This window comes from Hordeum vulgare, chromosome 7H (genome assembly GCF_904849725.1).
Source record: "Hordeum vulgare subsp. vulgare chromosome 7H, MorexV3_pseudomolecules_assembly, whole genome shotgun sequence".
NCBI classification, from domain to species: domain Eukaryota; kingdom Viridiplantae; phylum Streptophyta; class Magnoliopsida; order Poales; family Poaceae; genus Hordeum; species Hordeum vulgare.
Window position 1 is genome coordinate 238,779,985 of NC_058524.1, and position 17,148 is coordinate 238,797,132.

Genomic DNA, 17,148 nt, shown 5'->3' on the forward strand with positions numbered 1-17,148 from the left:
CGGGACATGTCCAGCTGAAACAATACGTGCACACACAGACATAGGTGCGTCCAGCTCTCCCAGCACCGTCCGCAACGCGACGCGCGCACCCCGATCCCTCGCTCCATCTGCCGCGCATAGCTGACGCCAGCACACTACTATGCGCTTCCACGCGTCCCCGTCTCGTTGGGCATTGGCCACCTTGGCCCCCGCAGCCAGGGGCCCAGCCGACATGGTGGGTCCCACCTTCCGGCGACTCGACGCACCGTGCACCCCAAGTCGGTTTTTCTTCGCCCGTCCAGGCCTATATATATGGCTCCCAGCTCTTCCACGGCGTCCTTTTCAAATCGATCCAACCATTTCTACAAGCAATCTGCTTCTCTCTTCTTCTTTACCAGCACCAACCTCAAGATCTAGATAGGGAGAGAGCATGGAGGTAGAGAGGCCCGTGTCAATGATGCCGGGGCTGGCCGACGGGTTCTTCACGGAGGCCGACCTGGCCGCGGCGGACCAACTGGTGCAGCTCAGCGTGAGCGGGGGGGCGGAGGCGACATCCCCAACGTCGTCCTCGCTGTCGGTGCAGTCGGTGAACAACACCGAGGCGGCGCCGAGGAAGGGCAGCTGCGATGACGCGGCGCCGTGGATGGACAGGAGGGCAAGGAAGCGGTACCGGCGGGTGGCCGAGCTCTACCACGCCACCAGGCCGCTTAAGCGCACGGAAGCCGGCGGCAAGCGGAGGAGGGCGGAGATCGTGGGGAATCGATAGGAGGGATCAGATCGATCAGCCCACTGGGCTAACTGCGCATTTGTGTAAATACTTCGTTTTGTAAGGCGTTTACTTTTTTATTTACTTCTCTGTTTGCCTTTTCCCCTGCGCGAGTGGTCATGGTCGATGAAAGCAGCAAAGCTAGCTTTGTACAGAGTTTTGAATAGTTTTGAATTTCGATGATGCAGCAGCTCGATCAGAGAACGCCTCGCAACCTGCAAGTTGTCTGTTCTTTGTGTTCTTTTATTCGTTGATACTCCCTCTGTACCAAAATAAGTGTGTCAAGCTTAGTACAATTTTATACTAGAGCTAGTACAAAGTTAAGACACTTATTTTGAAACGGAGGAAGTATATATGTATGCTTTGCTTCATTCTCGAAGGTTCCAGAGCGTGCTGGCGTATCATAGTCATAGATTAGCAAATCACGCATTTATTTCGGCTGTGACAAAGCACGCGGCCGTACGCTTCGTTTGCAAGCCAAAAAGAAAAATGAAAATTTAACTACTAACAGCTAGAGAAAAATGAAGTATTAAATGCGCACGTACTACTAACAGCATGCTATACTAGCCGAACGTTCCTATGGACTATGCGGCATGTTATGTTTAACATCTCAATTTTAGACACATCTTCTTTTTTTAACCTCTTTTTCCGTTCATTTTTTTGCGATAAATTTTTCATGTTAACATAAAATAACACATAGTACTAACAACAAAAAATAATTATCGTCACCGATATTGAAAACACACACCAATATTAGAAGAAGTGGCAACGTGAACATATTTGTTTAGTCACTAATAAATTTCACCTCCATCTTACATACTTCCTCCGTCCTAAAATAAACGTCTTAAGCTTAATATAACTTTATACTAGAGTTAGTATAAAGTTGAGGCCGTTATTTTGAAAGGGAGAGAATACCATTCATTGCTAGAAGAGATAATTATCATTCTTCTCTTGCTCATTCTATCTTACATCTTCTATAAATAGCCTCTTAATTAACCCGTTTGATTGGCGTCAACCAGCATCACGTCAACATTAGTGTGGTCGGCATGGACGTCTCATATTGTTCTTTCTCATTCCTATTTAAATGGATCTAATTTATTGCGCATGTAACTAAATTTGTAGCTAATAAATTGCATTGAAGGTTTGATTTTCAAATTGATATAGTGCTCGATTTCTAAAACATTTTCGCATGAATGACTGCTACGAACGACGATGAGAACGATCGAGTATTGTAGGACACATTTTGTTAACGAATTTCTGGACATTTGAATGAATACATTTGATTTGAAAATGTAGCATGTCTCGCTCTCTATATGACTTTCAAGAAATATACTATGACTGCGCTCACGAACGTCTATACGTAAGATTCAATATGACATAGTATGTGGAAACTTCCAATACGATAGAAGAAACTTAATTTCTGTAGTCTATAGACACTTGAAGAAACCTAGATGTAATCCGTAGAAAATTGAAGAAGGCAAGAAGGTAATAAATATTTAATATGTAGGTCCACAATTCCCTCATTTGTCCTGCATATTCGATCCTAGGTTTAGGCGCTCGTTTTTTTTGGAAAAAAAAACAAATATCTTCTAGGAGAGTTATTTGTTATCTTGCATACAATGTATTACCTCAGCCCACACCTGACAACCATGGTTGCACGAGCATGCAGCTGCAAGTGAGCTCAACACTGAACTGTGTGTACCATGTCTGTGATAGTATCTTTATCGTATTCACAAGATTACCTCGTCTCTGGCGTGTGCTTTTTTTTGGTGGATGCCGGGTCGGTGAGGGTGTAGGGCCATGTTGCACCAAGCATCTTTGCAGCTCTATAGCCTAGATCGTGTTGTACCATGCGACGACCACGTCCCGATGCCCAAGCGCGAGATTTCCCTTGGCGGTGGCTACCACAACATAGCCGATCCAGTTGCAATCCCTGCATCGATGCCTCGGATGGTGCCACTCACGTACGTGGCGGATGGGCAGGGCAGAGGGGGTGGAGTATAGGAACCGAATGACCTAATATGCGGTGGCGTGGCCCAGCAGCACATGTGGAGCGTTAGGGCCGGAGTGGAGTAGCGCCGGTAGGGGAGGAGCCGAGGAGGTAGGAAGGAGGGAACGAAAGGGGCTTGCGTCGGCTGCGGGAGAAGATTAGGAGGGAGGGCGTACATTAGGTTTCAAGTAATTTTATTTGGGGTTTTCTGTTCATCAATCTTTTGTATGTTAGTAAAGTATTGATTTGAAAGAAAGGAATGGAGAGAAAATAAATCGATAGATAAGAAAACCAATTGGAAGGGGTAGTCGAAGGCGGGATGAAAATAAAACCGGAGTACCAAAATAAATCGGTACCATGCTACCAACTGCTCCATTAGGAGTGGAAATTGAAACATTTATAAGCCTATGTGTAAATATGTTTGAGATTTTTATATAGCTGGGTGCCCCCGGTTAGTATCCTCGGTTCGCCTCTAGACATATGCACTCCCCTTTTAGGAGTAGAGATTAATGGAATTTGGTGATGTATGAAAATATTAATAAATGTGATCGAGCCACTTATGGTAAGGTTAATTAATTTAGATTTGATCTTTAAAGATTTATTAGAAATTAATGTAAGTTGGTGATGTATAGAAATATTAATAAATATGATTGAGCCACTTATGGTAAGGTTAATTATTTCAGATTTGGTATTTAAAGATTTATTAGAAATTAATGTAATTTGGTGATGTATGGATATATTGATAAACGGGATTGAGCCACTTATGATAAGATTAATTAATTCAGTTTTGGTCTTTAAAGATTTATTAGAAATTAAATTTGATTGAGACATTTATTGTGGGAAGTGGGAACGAACGAAACGAACGACGACCTAGGTACTGAGACTTTAGGAGTACAACTAATTTTTGGCACGGTGACCAAAGGACAACATTATAGAAAATTTTGTACAAAATTATCCTTGAAAATTTTGTACAAAATTATCCTTGAAAATTTTGGACAAAATTATCCGTCAATATTTTTTTGGTTAGTGGCATGTAAATCAATTAAGTAAATAAATGAAGATATACACACAATCGACATAGAGATTCTCTCTTTTTCTAAGAGATACATGTAATTGTGAGAGAGATACTTTCTTTTCTTTTCCATTAATTAGAGAGATATATTAGGAAAGTTATATATATGATCTTTTGTACGTTAGGAAAGTGTTGATTTGAAAGAAATGAGTGGAGAGATTCTGTGCATTTTCTAAAAAAGAGATACATGCAATCGTGAGAGAGATACTTTCCTTTCTTTTGCATTAGTTAGATAGATATTTTAGGAAACTTAGATTTGTAATCTTCTGTATGTTAGGAAAGTGTTGATTTGAAAGTAAGGAATGAGGAGAAAATAAATCGATGGATTATAAAACCATTTGGAAGGGTTGGTGGGAGGTGGGACAAAGATAAAATAGGAGTACCAAAATAAACCGGTATGAGGCTACCAACTTCTCCATTAGGAGTAGAGACTGAAACATTTATAAGCCTATGTGTAAATATGTTTGAGAGTTTTCTATAGTTGGGTGCCCTCAGTCATTTTTTATTAATAAGTGTGATTGAACCACTGCTGGTAAGGTTAATTAATTCAGATTTGGTATTTCAAGATTTATTAGAAAATAATGTAATTTGGTGATGTATGGAAATATTAATAAATGTGATTGAGCCACTTATGGTAAGTTTAATTATTTCTGATTGGTCTTTAAAGATTTATTCAAAATTAATTTAATTTGGTGATGTATGGAAATATTAATAGATGGGATTGAGCCACTTATGGTAAGGTTAATTAATTCACATTTAGTCTTTAAAGATTTTATTAGAAATTAAATTTGATTGATTCTTTTAGATAAATATATTACTAAATATATGATAATGGGAGTGATGTCCACTACATAACTTTATTCTTTTAGACTATGTTGGGCTTCCAAGTGTAGGGTTTTGTAGGATAGTAGCAATTTTTCCCTCAAGTGGATGACCTAAGGTTTATTAATCTGTGGGAGGTTTAGGATGAATATGGTCTCTCTCAAACAACCCCGCAATCAAATACAAAAATCTCTTATGTCCCCAACACACCCAATATAATGACAAATAGTATAGGTGCACTAGTTCGACAAAGAGATGGTGGTACAAGTGTAGTATGAATAATATAAAAACAGCAAGGTAGCAAGTGTAAAACAATGAGCAAAACGTTGTATAAATGCTTGGTAATAAGGCCTAGGGTTCGTACTTTCACTAGTGCAATCTCTCAACAATGCTAACATAGTAGAATCTTATGATCATCCCTCAACTTCCAACAAATAATCACTCCAAAGTACATATCTATCAAAGAACGTGTAACACCCAAGATGCGATTCTATCCTTATTTTGGCTCGACGGCCTCGACAGGGATAGAAGCGCATCTCGCCGTTTTGCTAGAATGCATATCGTTGCAAGTACATTTACCGAAGAGATGAGTATATGGAATTGGCTTACACTTGCCACAAGCTACAACGTGAACATCACAATACAACAATATATTCAATCACCATGTAGAAGAGTAGGGTCTGACTATGGACGAAATCAAACGATAAAAGAGCGACGTCCATCCATGCTATCCCAGGCCGCCGACCTCAAACCCAACCTAGATCGACGATGAAGAAGAAGAAACTCCAAATAGAACAATCATTGCGCTCACCTCAAAGTATTGCTTTACCTGTACCTGCAACTGTTGTTGTAGTAATCTATAAGGCACATGGACTCATCAATCTCATTTCCAAAGGTATCAAGACTAGCAAAGCTTAATGGGTGAGGTATGGTTAAGTGGTGAGGCTGCACCAAGCAACTAACCAACTATTTGAGTGGTTATTTACAAGTACAAGAATAAGAGGGGGTGACCTACGTATAACCGGACGTGAACCAGAATGATCACGAAGTGATCCTGAACACCTATTTACGAGTCAGACATAACCCCACTGTGTCCTTTCCCGGATACATAGATCACGAGAAGAGACAGTCATGGTTACGCACACAGTTGGCAAAATTTAATTAAATTTACTACAGGTTTGCTATGGTCGGGTGTTAACCAAAGTTTCCAAGTTGCCATATAACCGCGAGCATGGCTTTCCGAACTATTTAAACCTGTAGGGATGATCCAACTAGTCCATCACAAACTACCACAAGATGCGTGTAAATACTCCACCACGGAAAACCCGTAGTCTCCTCAAAAATTCTGATAGAAAAGCTCAACCTCGAGATTGACCAAAGTATCCTCGAAATCCCGTGCACAAGAAGTTCGATAAAGGTAAAACAAATCTAGCAAGGCCGCCCGACGTGCTGACGATCCCGATAGGAGCCGCGTATCTCGTTCTCAGGGCATAGTCGGATGAGCGCAGAGTACAACGACCTGATAGAAATCACCCGAGTTGCCCTGGGTTGGCCCCGCACGCGACTGTGTTTTGGACCAGCACCATCAACACTAGCCTTCCCTATATTATTTTGAATTACTCCTCGGGTGCATGACACCCTATGTTTTAATAATGTTGTTCAATATTATTATGTTGGGCAAATATAGTACCAATGTTGGGCCTTGCCAAAAGAGTTTTATTACAAAACAAAAGTCAAGGGGGTCCCCATAACAAGCCCAAGCATGTTAAAAGCGCTCAATATGGAACATAACACCTGTTCACAAGTTACTAGGTCGGCAAAGATGAAACAAAACACCAAGCTAGAAGGCCAAGCCTTCCACCTTTTACCAAGTATATATGTGTATTAAATTAAATAGCAATTATATAGTTATATAACAAAGAATCCATGTTCTCACATGGGAACAAGTGCACCTTCAACTAGCAACTCTATAAGAAGGGTTGCGCAAGCGGTAACAATACCAAACAAGGTTTTGCTGGGATGTTAAGGGGGTTAGAGGCTTTTCATGGAAATGTTGGGAGGCTTGACATACATGTGGTAGGCATCAGGAAATAGCGACAGAAACGAGACAACTAGCATAGCAATGATAGTAGTGGTATCTAGGGAAATGGTCATCTTGCGTGTGATCCCGCTTGGAAGAAGAACGAATTCATGAAGCAGACAAACCAACGTAGTTGAACGCATCCTCACACTCTAAATCGGGTTGGAACTCTATCGAGAGGAAGCAGTCCGGAAACAAACAATCAACACACGATAAACACCACAACATATTCATGACATGATGTGGAATCAATTATGATGCATGTCCATTTAATTATACCACACACGAACACACAACAATAAACTTCTACACATTAAGTGAAGCTCAATATGAAACAAGTTGCATATTGAAGAAACGACATATTTTAATCATTTAACTCACTCCCATTTTGTCACACCCAAGATGCGACCCTATCCTCAATTTGGCACGAGGGCCTCGTCAGGGATAGAAGCGCATCTCGTCGTGTCGCAAGAATGGATATCGTTACAAGTACATGTACTGAAAAGAAGAGATATATATATAGAATTGGCTTACACTCGCCACAAGCTACATCAGAGTCACATCAGTACAATACATAATCATCATGAATAAGAATAGGGTCCGACTACGGACGAAAACAAACGAGAAAAGAAGAACGACGTCCATCCTTGCTATCCCAGGTTGTCGGCCTGGAACCCATCATAGATCGATGATGAAGAAGAAGAAGAAGCAACTCCAAATGAACAATCAACGCGCTCGCGTCAAGTAACCTTTACCTGTACCTGCAACTGGTGTTGTAGTAATCTGCGAGCCACAGGGGACTCAACAATCTCATTTCCAAAGGTATCAAGACTAGCAAAGCTTATTAGGTGTGGTATGGTTAAGTGGTGAGGTTGCAGCAGTGGCTAAGCATATACGAGGTGGCTAAACTTACAAGTACAAGAAATAAGAGGGGGATGATCTACGCATAACGGACGTGAACTACTGATGATCAAATGAATGATCCTGAACACCTACCTACATCAGACATAACCCCGCCGTGTCCTCGATCGGAGAAGGAACTCACGAAAGAGACAATCACGGTTACGCACACAGTTGGCATATGTTAATTAAGTTGACTTCAAGTTATCTAGAACCAGTGTTAAACAAAGTTTCCACGTTGCCACATAACCGCGGGCACGGCATTCCGAAAAGATTTCACCCTGCAGGGGTGCTCCAACTAGTCCATCACAAATTACCACAAGCCGCATAGAAATCCTCAATCATGACACTCACGACCTCGTCAGATTCCTTAGTGGAAAACCTCAACTCTGAGATTACCCAAAGCATCATCGGAATCCCGATGCACAAGATATCTCGTCAAAGGTAAAACTAATCCAGCAAGACCGCCCGACTTGTCGACGATCCCGATAGGAGCCGCGTATCTCGTTCTCAGGACACGACGGATGAGGGATGGTTACGACGCCAAACACCGAGGTGTCCCGGGTAGCGTTAATAAGCTGCTCTGTTTTGGACCAACACTCATGAGGAGCACTGGCCCGGGGGTTTATTAAATTATCCTCGGGGTCCGGAAAGTCCCTATGCAATTTTATTAGGTGTTTAGGCAAATGTAGTACCAAAGTTGGGCCTTGCCAGACCAGCTTTAATCTAAAACGAATTATCAAGGGGGTCCCCATAACAACCCCGATCGTGTTAGGAGCGCTCAATGATGGAACATAACACCGATAGCCGAAACTAAGGGGGGCAAAGGTGGAACAAAACACCAGGCTACAAAGGCCGAGCCTTCCACCTTTTACCAAGTATATGGGTCCATTAAATTAAATAGCATTAATATGGTGGTATAACAAGGAACCCATGCTTTCACATGGAAGCAAAGCACCTGCAACTAGCAACGCTAACACAGGGTTAAGCAAGCGGTAACATAGCCAATCAGTGGTTTGCTAGGTTGAACAGGTTGAAGGTTTTAATGGCATTGTTGAGAGGCTGATATTTAACATGTGGTAGGCAATGAGACATAATCGATAGAAACGGTAAAACTAGCATGGCAATGATGGTAATGGTATGTGGGGAAATGGTCATCTTGCCTAAGATTCCGCTTGGAAGAAGAATGACTCCGTGAAGCAGACGAACCGATGTAGTCGAACGGGTCCTCACAATCCGACACGATTGCGGAACTCTATCAATACGAAGCAAACCGGAAACAAGAATCAACACACGATATTCACCACACGATGCACAACACAAATGATGCATGAGAAGCTCAAACATGCAAGTCACGACATGGCAATTCACGTCAAACAAACACTACACATTAAGTGAAGTTCAATATGCAATCGAGTTGCATATTGACGAAACTCCATGTTTAATTATTTAGTTCTATCCCGATTAGATACACGACAATATTAAATGTGGTTAAACATGGCAAGAGGTGAAGCACAATTAATCTACCTATATAGGCATTTTAAGTGAGGTCGAAAATGACATATAGCATCTCCGAAACGACCTCACATGTTAATTTATAATTCTGTCCAGATCTGAACTAACACATTTTATTAGTTGTTAAACATCAAAACAAATAGGTTCACGTGATTCTAAGCTTCATTACAAGAAATTTACACATAGAGAACATCTCCAACGGAGCTACGGATCAAAAGATACGGACACCGCAAGATATGAGGGCTTGAATGCAAAATGTGTACAACGACGGTCATGAGCACTTCAAAACATACAACCAGCAAGACAAAATGTGACTACACAAGATTTTAAGCAAGTTTCATATTGGACACGACCAAAACGGAGCTACGAAACAAAAACTACGAGCTAAACAAGAAATCACTACAATCTGCCAAAATCAGCCACATAGCATTTTCTACGCCCCACAACTACGAGCTACACAATCCCAACATGCTCAACCAAGGCATGACACAATAGAGGACAAGAAGCACTAGAACATACAACCAACAACACCAAGCATGGCATCAAGGATCACTAGGAAAAGAAGTCACAAAATGGCTTCTCACACACTATTTCAGACTTACTGAAAATAACACTTCATGAAAGTGCAATTTTTGGTCTGAAGGCATATTTACAGCAGAAAAACCATATGCTACAGGACTCCAAATGACATGAAAATTCTCAGCATTCTAGATAATCACAAAGTCTACAACTAACTCCATTGCACCAACCTCAAAAGAGCTACAGATCACAAGGTAGAAGCAAGACAAGACAACAACAAAATATAACAGATTCCAGACTTAGAAATATTTCAGCATCTCCAAAACATCACTATTTCCTAGCAAGTAAAGATCAAGCAAACCACACCTAAACATGGATTTCTATTGCAAACAAAAATACCAGGGGCTAGACTAAACATCAAAGACAAACTCTCTAGTTGACAACTCCTTCAAATGAAGCACGGAATAAATCCTATGAAATAGACAAGAGGGCAACATAGCAAAATATCGCGCGAACTAACTTGCTCAAAAGCTAAAACTAATTGCACAGAAAACATATAAAACATGTGGGGTTGCAACACAAAATATTGCCACACGTAAATGCGAGATAAGTGTCCTAACCACGGAAAATAAACTAGCGACAAATCCCTACACGCAAAAATACCAATGACTACTCTAAAATACATGGCAAAGGGGTTCCTAAAACATGAACATTACTACTACGACATTCGAGCTATTCTAACACGCGCGGAAAATAAATGTGGGCACTATCCTATTGAGACAGCTCGTAAACCTAGGCATATGGCGGCTCAAACTACGTCAAACAATTATGCAAGATGTAAAATCGTATTCTACGCGAAAAGTTACATAAGATACATATGCTACACGTTGCGATCTGACTTAAGGAATAAAAGATACAGACGTTTTAATATCTAGCAAAATCCTAAAAATAATTAAATTCACAGGAATCTAAAAAAAACAACAGGCCGAATTCCTAGTCTAGGCCAAAACGACAATGAGCGTTATATAGCTATAATGCGCCAAGACGCTAGATAGGGCGGTAGGGGGCGCTCACCTTGTGGGCTTCGGCCCAGCCTGGAGGGGAGCTTGGTGGCTTGGTTGGGAGGGCGACTGGGCCTCAGCTAGGAGGCGGTGGAGCAGGCTGCGAGCTGGGCTGGCTCGGGCCCAGGAGCCGACCAAGGCAAAGGGTTCAGGGCCTGGGGCGTGCATCGTCCTCCTCTCGAGGCTGGATCGAGCGACTGCGGCAGCTGAAGGTTGCCGGCAGAGGGAACGACGAGGGCTGGTGAGATCCCGACGGGATCTGGACGAGGTGCTCGATCCCGGCTGGATCTGGGGGAGGCACATGCGGCGGCTGCCGGAACTGGCGCCGGAGGCCGACGGGACGATGGATCCTGTTCGGTGACGCGGCTGCTTGCTGTGCCTTCGGCAGGCGCGGCGGGGCTCCGACGGGAGGCGAGGCGGCGGCTGCTGGTGTTCGGCACGAGCGGGCTCGGGGGTTCTTCCCCTCGAGCTGCTGGCTGGCGGCGGCGGCTCGGCACCAGGGGCACGAGAGCACGGGAGCTCCGGGAGGAACGGGCGAGGCGGCGGCGGCGGTTCGGGCCCGACGGGCCTCGGATTGGCTCGGGCGGGCCCGCGGTGGCTGGAGGCTGGTGGGAGGAGAGAGAGAGGTGGGAGGTTAGGGTTAGGGGCGCGGATCCCGAGGAAGAGGGTGGTGGCTGTCTAAATTATGCCCGGGGACTATATATAGACAAATGGGAGGGCTAGGTTAACCGGAATTCCGCCCCGGTTTCAACCGCGCGGTCGGATTCGAGTAATTCCGAACGCGGGACGGACTAAATGGCCGTGTATGTTAGTTATCCGGAGACGAGAGGGGAAACGGGTGGCGCGGCAACGCGATTTGAAACACCGATAACCATCCGACGGTAGACCGAATACTGTGCGGCTACGGTCGACCGTTCGGGTACCAGACGGACTCCGATTGCGACGAAACTTGATAGGCGGCCTACCTATATTAAAATAAGACCGCACGTCAAATTCCAACCCAATCAGAGAAAGTTTTCAACACACTTTTGAAACAAGATTTGAACGATGCCGCGGGCGCGTGCGAGTGCGGTCGGGCTCAGAACGGACAACGACAAGAACCGGCAACTAACAACGGACGCAAGTCTTGAAAACTGGCGGCAACGGAGATGCCGATGCAATGCAGATGATGCGAATGATGCGATGATGATGCGACAAATGAAAATACCCACACGACGAAAACGGAAAGAAAAGGGGAATCTTCTGGAACGTCGGCATCGGGCTGTTACACATTTATTTACACGACAATATTAAATGTTGTTTAGCATGGCAAGACGTGATGCATAAATAAACTACCTATCTTGACATTTTAATTTAGATATGAAACAACATATAACATTTCCAAAATGACCCCATATGTTAATTTTGAAATTGGTCCAGATCTGAACTAAACATATTTTATATTTATTTAACAGCAAAATAAAGTGGACCATGTGATTCTACACATTATTCTAGTTGATTTACATATATAGATCATCTAAAACGGAGTTACGGTCTAAAAGATATGACCAATAGAAGATGATATGACACAATGCAAAATGTATGGCAATGACCGCCACAAGATGTTAATCATGGATGCAACAAGATACTTCGAAAGTACATGAAATTCTAGGCAAGTTTAAATGAGGCCAGAAAAATGAATAACAATTCCGGAAAGTCCCCATATGCAAATTACGGTTTCGGTACTGTTCTGCCTATAACACAATTTTAGAGTTGCCAAATAGCAAAATAAATGTCACAATGTTATTCTGCACATTTTTCTAGACAAGTTACATATGTGGAACATTTTAATCGAAGGCACGGTTAATTAGTTATGATATAAATCATGTTAACATGTCATCTACGCAAATTAATGCAAACAACAAGTTTAAACATTTCTAACATGCGATGCATGAAATTCTGTACGTTTTACATATCTATAGTTTTTACATGCGATGCATGGTTAATTATTAATCTACACGAAATTCTGTACATTTTACATATCTATAGTTTTTACATGTGATGCACGGTTAATTAGTCATTAGCATGAAAACAAATCGGGCATTTTCTGAAAATATGCAAATCTCTAGATATATAAGAAAATCGTAGCGCGGGGAAAACAACAATACGGGGCCGAACCCAAAACAGAAACATGGGTGCAACACATATATATTGCGCCCTCGGCGTGAAATAGGGGGGCTCAGCTCCTCACCTTAGGAGGTCGTGGCCTGGCTGGAGGCGAGTGGCTTGGAGGCTGGGCCATGGTGCTCGACCGGGGTGAGGCGTGGCCCACGTGCGGGCGAGGAGGTAGGCTCGTGGGGTGGCTCGATAGTGAGTCGGCTGATGGTGTGGAGGCTGGACGGGCCTTGCGGCAAGCTGGGTCAGGTTGACACAGTGTGGCCCATGCGAACTGTTCGACGGGGCTCACCCCAACCTCCTCCGCTCGTGGTCGAGATGAGGCACGGCACAGCGCCGACGGGGCTGCAGGCTCCGACTCGGACGAAGTAGAGCCCGGGGCTGGCGGGGAGGCTGGGTAGGCTAGGGTTTGTACCAGGGATGTCCAAAAATAGACTAGAGGGGTCTTTAAATAGGTAGGGGAGCTAGGTTAGGTTTTTTTTGCACCGGTTTTGACCGCACGATAGCGATCCGATGGCTTCGATCGGAGGGGCAAGGTTTCTTGGGCTGTTGGGCTGTGTTAAGGGGCTAGGATGAGATGAGAGGGAAGGTTTTGGCCCGTGACAAAGTTTTGAACACCAAAATGTGTGAGGTTAAACCCCGATATAGTGCCGTTATTGGTTTAACGGTTCAGGTATCAAACAAAGTCCGATTGTGATGAAATTTGTTAGACGACCTACCTACATTAAAATAAGACCGCACACCAAGTTTCAACGCAATCCGAAAAAAGTTTTATACACACTTTTAAAAACAATATTTTAATAATGCCGTGGGCGTGCGCGTGTGTTGTTGGATCGAACAGTCAACGACAAGAATGGAGAGAGTCGGTAACTAACAACGGATGCAAGTTTAATAACAATGACGGCAATAGAGTGTCGATGCAATGTGGATGATGCGCATGATGCGACACGACGACAATGGAATAAAATAGGAATCTTCTAGAGCATCGGTTCCGGGTTTTCACAACTCTCCTCCAGTAACATGAGATCTCGACCCGAGATCTAAGAATGAAAATGGGAAGAGGAAGAGGAAATTAAGAGGACGAGGTAATACCTAGTTTCTTCTTTGACAAATGAGTGAAACCAAAAAATCTTGACGGTTGCAAAGTGATGAAGAATGACATGAGGAACAAGCGAGAATTCAAGAGAAATTTCGGCAGCACTTCGGTAGGAAATTGAGGCAAAACTTGATAAGATGGGACGAACTCGAAAAGATTTCACAACACTACAGTTGAATGGGCAAGCAAGCGAAGAAAATGATCTTGGCAAAACAAGATGATGGGTTGAAGAGAGCAACATCACAATGCCTCCAGAATAAATGAATAGAAACTAGATCATCTGACGGAGAAAAAAAATGACAACTTCTACCACAATTGAATTTGATAAGTAGCCTTGCAACAAGAATTGAACGGAGTCGTTGGAAATAAAAAACGAAAATAACAAGCTTGGTGTGGACTTATGAAAACCATCTCAAATAATGAGGTGACAAGTGGCCACTAACGGAAACAGAGATTGGTTAGGAACAACAAGATATGCAAAACTTTTTACACCAAGAGGATATATCGAGAACTTGGATCATGATAAACACCATAAAAGCAAAAAAATCCTTAGGATATGCTTTAGGTGAAATCTAAACCAAGATAACTCCAAGGTGTAGGATCAAAAGTATGTCTAGAGGGGGGTGATTAGACTACTTGACAAGATAATTTTTTCGCATTTTCCCAATTTTAGTTGAGAGGAAGCTATAGCAGTTATTGCAAGTCAAGCTGGTTTCGATAGATGGTGCTATCATACGTCCATGTTAGTGGAGACTTCAACCCACACAGGGTAATGGCTGGGAGAGTCCATGGAGGGCTCCACCCACGGAGGGTCCACAAAGAAGCGGCCTTGTCTATTCCACCACGGCTTCCGTCCACAAAGGACTAGCCTTACTCACGGTAGATCTTCATGAAGTAGGCGATCTCCTTGCCCTTACAAATATCTTGGATCAACTCCACAACACGAAGTAGGAGGCTCCCAAGCGGCACCTAACCAATCTAGGAGGCACCACCCTCCAAAAGGTAATAAGTGTGGTAGATCAATGAACTCCTTGCTGTTGTGCTTCTAAAGATAGTCTCCTCAACACAAAATCACTCTCTCATAGAATATGCTTGGGCAGGAGAGATTGATTTGGTGGAAAGTAGTTTGGGGAGGCTAGAGATCAAGATTCAAATGAATTGAGTGGAATATCTTGGTGTCAACACATGAGTAGATGGTTCTCTCTCAGAAAATGGATCTGGCGATGAAGTGTGTGTTCTGAGTGCTTCTCCCACGAATGTGAGGTGGGTGAAGGGCTATATATAGGTAGCGGCCAAAATCCAACCATTATACACAAAGTGGCAAAGTCGGTGACACCAAAGTTGAAAACTCGATGGTACCGATTAGCACAAAGGTGTGAACTTTTGAATCTCGGTGGCACCGAAAAGGTGGCTAACGGTGAGATGGCCAAACTCGGTAGCACCGATACTCAAACTCGGAAATTCTGATTTGGTGTTTCGAGGCACCCGAAAGTTGGTCACCCAAACTAGGTAGCACCGATATGGATTCTGTTGCACCAATTTGGTGGCAGTGGCTAGGGTTTCTGTCTGAGGTCAAACTCTGTGGGTGTGAAATATGAAAGTTGGTGACACCGAATTTGTGTATGTGGAATTTGACAAAATGGTTTTGTGGGAAAAATGACTGAGTATTTTGGTGGCTAACTTAGAGCACTTTGGGCAATGAGTTCATTTTACTACCTCTCCCCCTTTTAATAGTATTGGCTTTCCTATGGACTCAAATGTGATTTCTCACAAAAAAGAAAATGAGGAGTCTTCTAGCTTGAAGCTTGAGCCAGTATTATTCCTTTCTTCCATCAAGGGGCATCTCCACATAAACCTTTAGCCATACTATCTTTTGAACTTTTCTGAAATGTACTTGGAGAACATATTAGTCCAATGATGCATATGTTGTGATTAATTATAAAAACCACCCTAGGGAGCAATTGTGCTTTAAATATCCCTCTTTTTGGTAATTGATGACAACATATACATCAAAGCTTCGACAAAAGATAAAACAATGATTAGCATCGACGCTTTGAGAAGTATGTGAAAAGAAAGAGCTCCCCCTAAATTTGTGCATTATTTGAAATTTGCATTTGAATGCAAATGCACAATCAATTAGGATCACTGGTCACTCTTTCATGCCACATACATCTTGGTGGTGGGTAAACAAGATAAGAATGAAAGTAAGCACATGACACCAACAACATAAGTGAATGATCATCACAAGGATAGCTAAAAGATAGTAATGTAGCATCACAGAAGATAAAGCGTATGATCACACACAAGATAAAGTCATCCAAAATATCAAAGTTTTAAAACCAAATGAGAGCAAATAAATCAAAAGCTCTCTCTCACACGAAGTCTATGATCTATACAGTTCTCCCCCTTTGGCAACAAGTTACCAAAAAGTTCAAAAGTATAGAGCTACTCATCTCTCTGGGCAGCTGATGATGGGGTTGACAGAAGAGCGTCCGCGAAGTCTTCTGCAGATTATCCTGGAGTTGGAGGAGTAGATACTGGAGGTGCGTGAGTTGATGGTAGAGGTGGAGCTGAAGGTGCAGATGCTTGAGCTGATGAAGTGTGTCGTGTCTCTGGAGCAGGTACCACAACAGATGTGGGCTTGGTACTAAATTGAGTGGTAGTGCGTGGAGGTGCCTCTTCTTCATCATCATCATTGACATCATCATCTGAGCGAGGAATCTTCATAGATTCAACTTCATGTTGAAGTTGTTTGACCGTAGTGTTAAATTCCATGACCTTCACATCCATGTCATGCAATTTTGTCTCCACAACTCTCTCAAGGATCTTCTAGTTTTGTAGAATCTCCTGAATGTTAATCTCCATGCCTTGCACAAAGCTAACTAGAAATTCCATTTTCTCAGCTTGAGTCTTGAGCTTTGGAAGTGGTGGTGGCCTGTTTCTAGCAGCCTCAGCTTCTTCTGTCTCTGCCTCCATCCTCGCTGCAGCAGAACTGGGATCATTGTCATCCATCACCACTTCATTATATTCAAACTCTGGTTGAAGAGGTAGATGGGGATGATCAAGTAGGTATACATGCTTGCCTAGCTTGGCATTGATAAGCATCTGAATGTATGGGGCATATCCACATGATCTCTTTTGATCATTAGCAGTCCTTCGGATAGTCTCTACTATCAAATCCATCACTCTAAATT

At 42.9% G+C, this 17,148-nt stretch overlaps 1 protein-coding gene across 1 annotated transcript; it reads left to right on the forward strand.

Annotated features, from left to right (window-relative positions):
• The first annotated feature begins 297 nt into the window (after positions 1-297).
• Positions 298-944, forward strand: LOC123410075. The gene has a single exon (XM_045102963.1). It carries the CDS (start codon positions 410-412, stop codon positions 743-745), a length of 336 nt encoding a protein of 111 aa, XP_044958898.1. The 5' UTR covers positions 298-409; the 3' UTR covers positions 746-944.
• Positions 945-17,148: the final 16,204 nt, after the last annotated feature.

What these genes read in the sequence shown, in the direction of transcription:
- LOC123410075 (XM_045102963.1), top strand. Translation starts at nt 410, where the DNA reads ATGGAGGTAGAGAGGCCCGTGTCAATGATGCCGGGGCTGGCCGACGGG.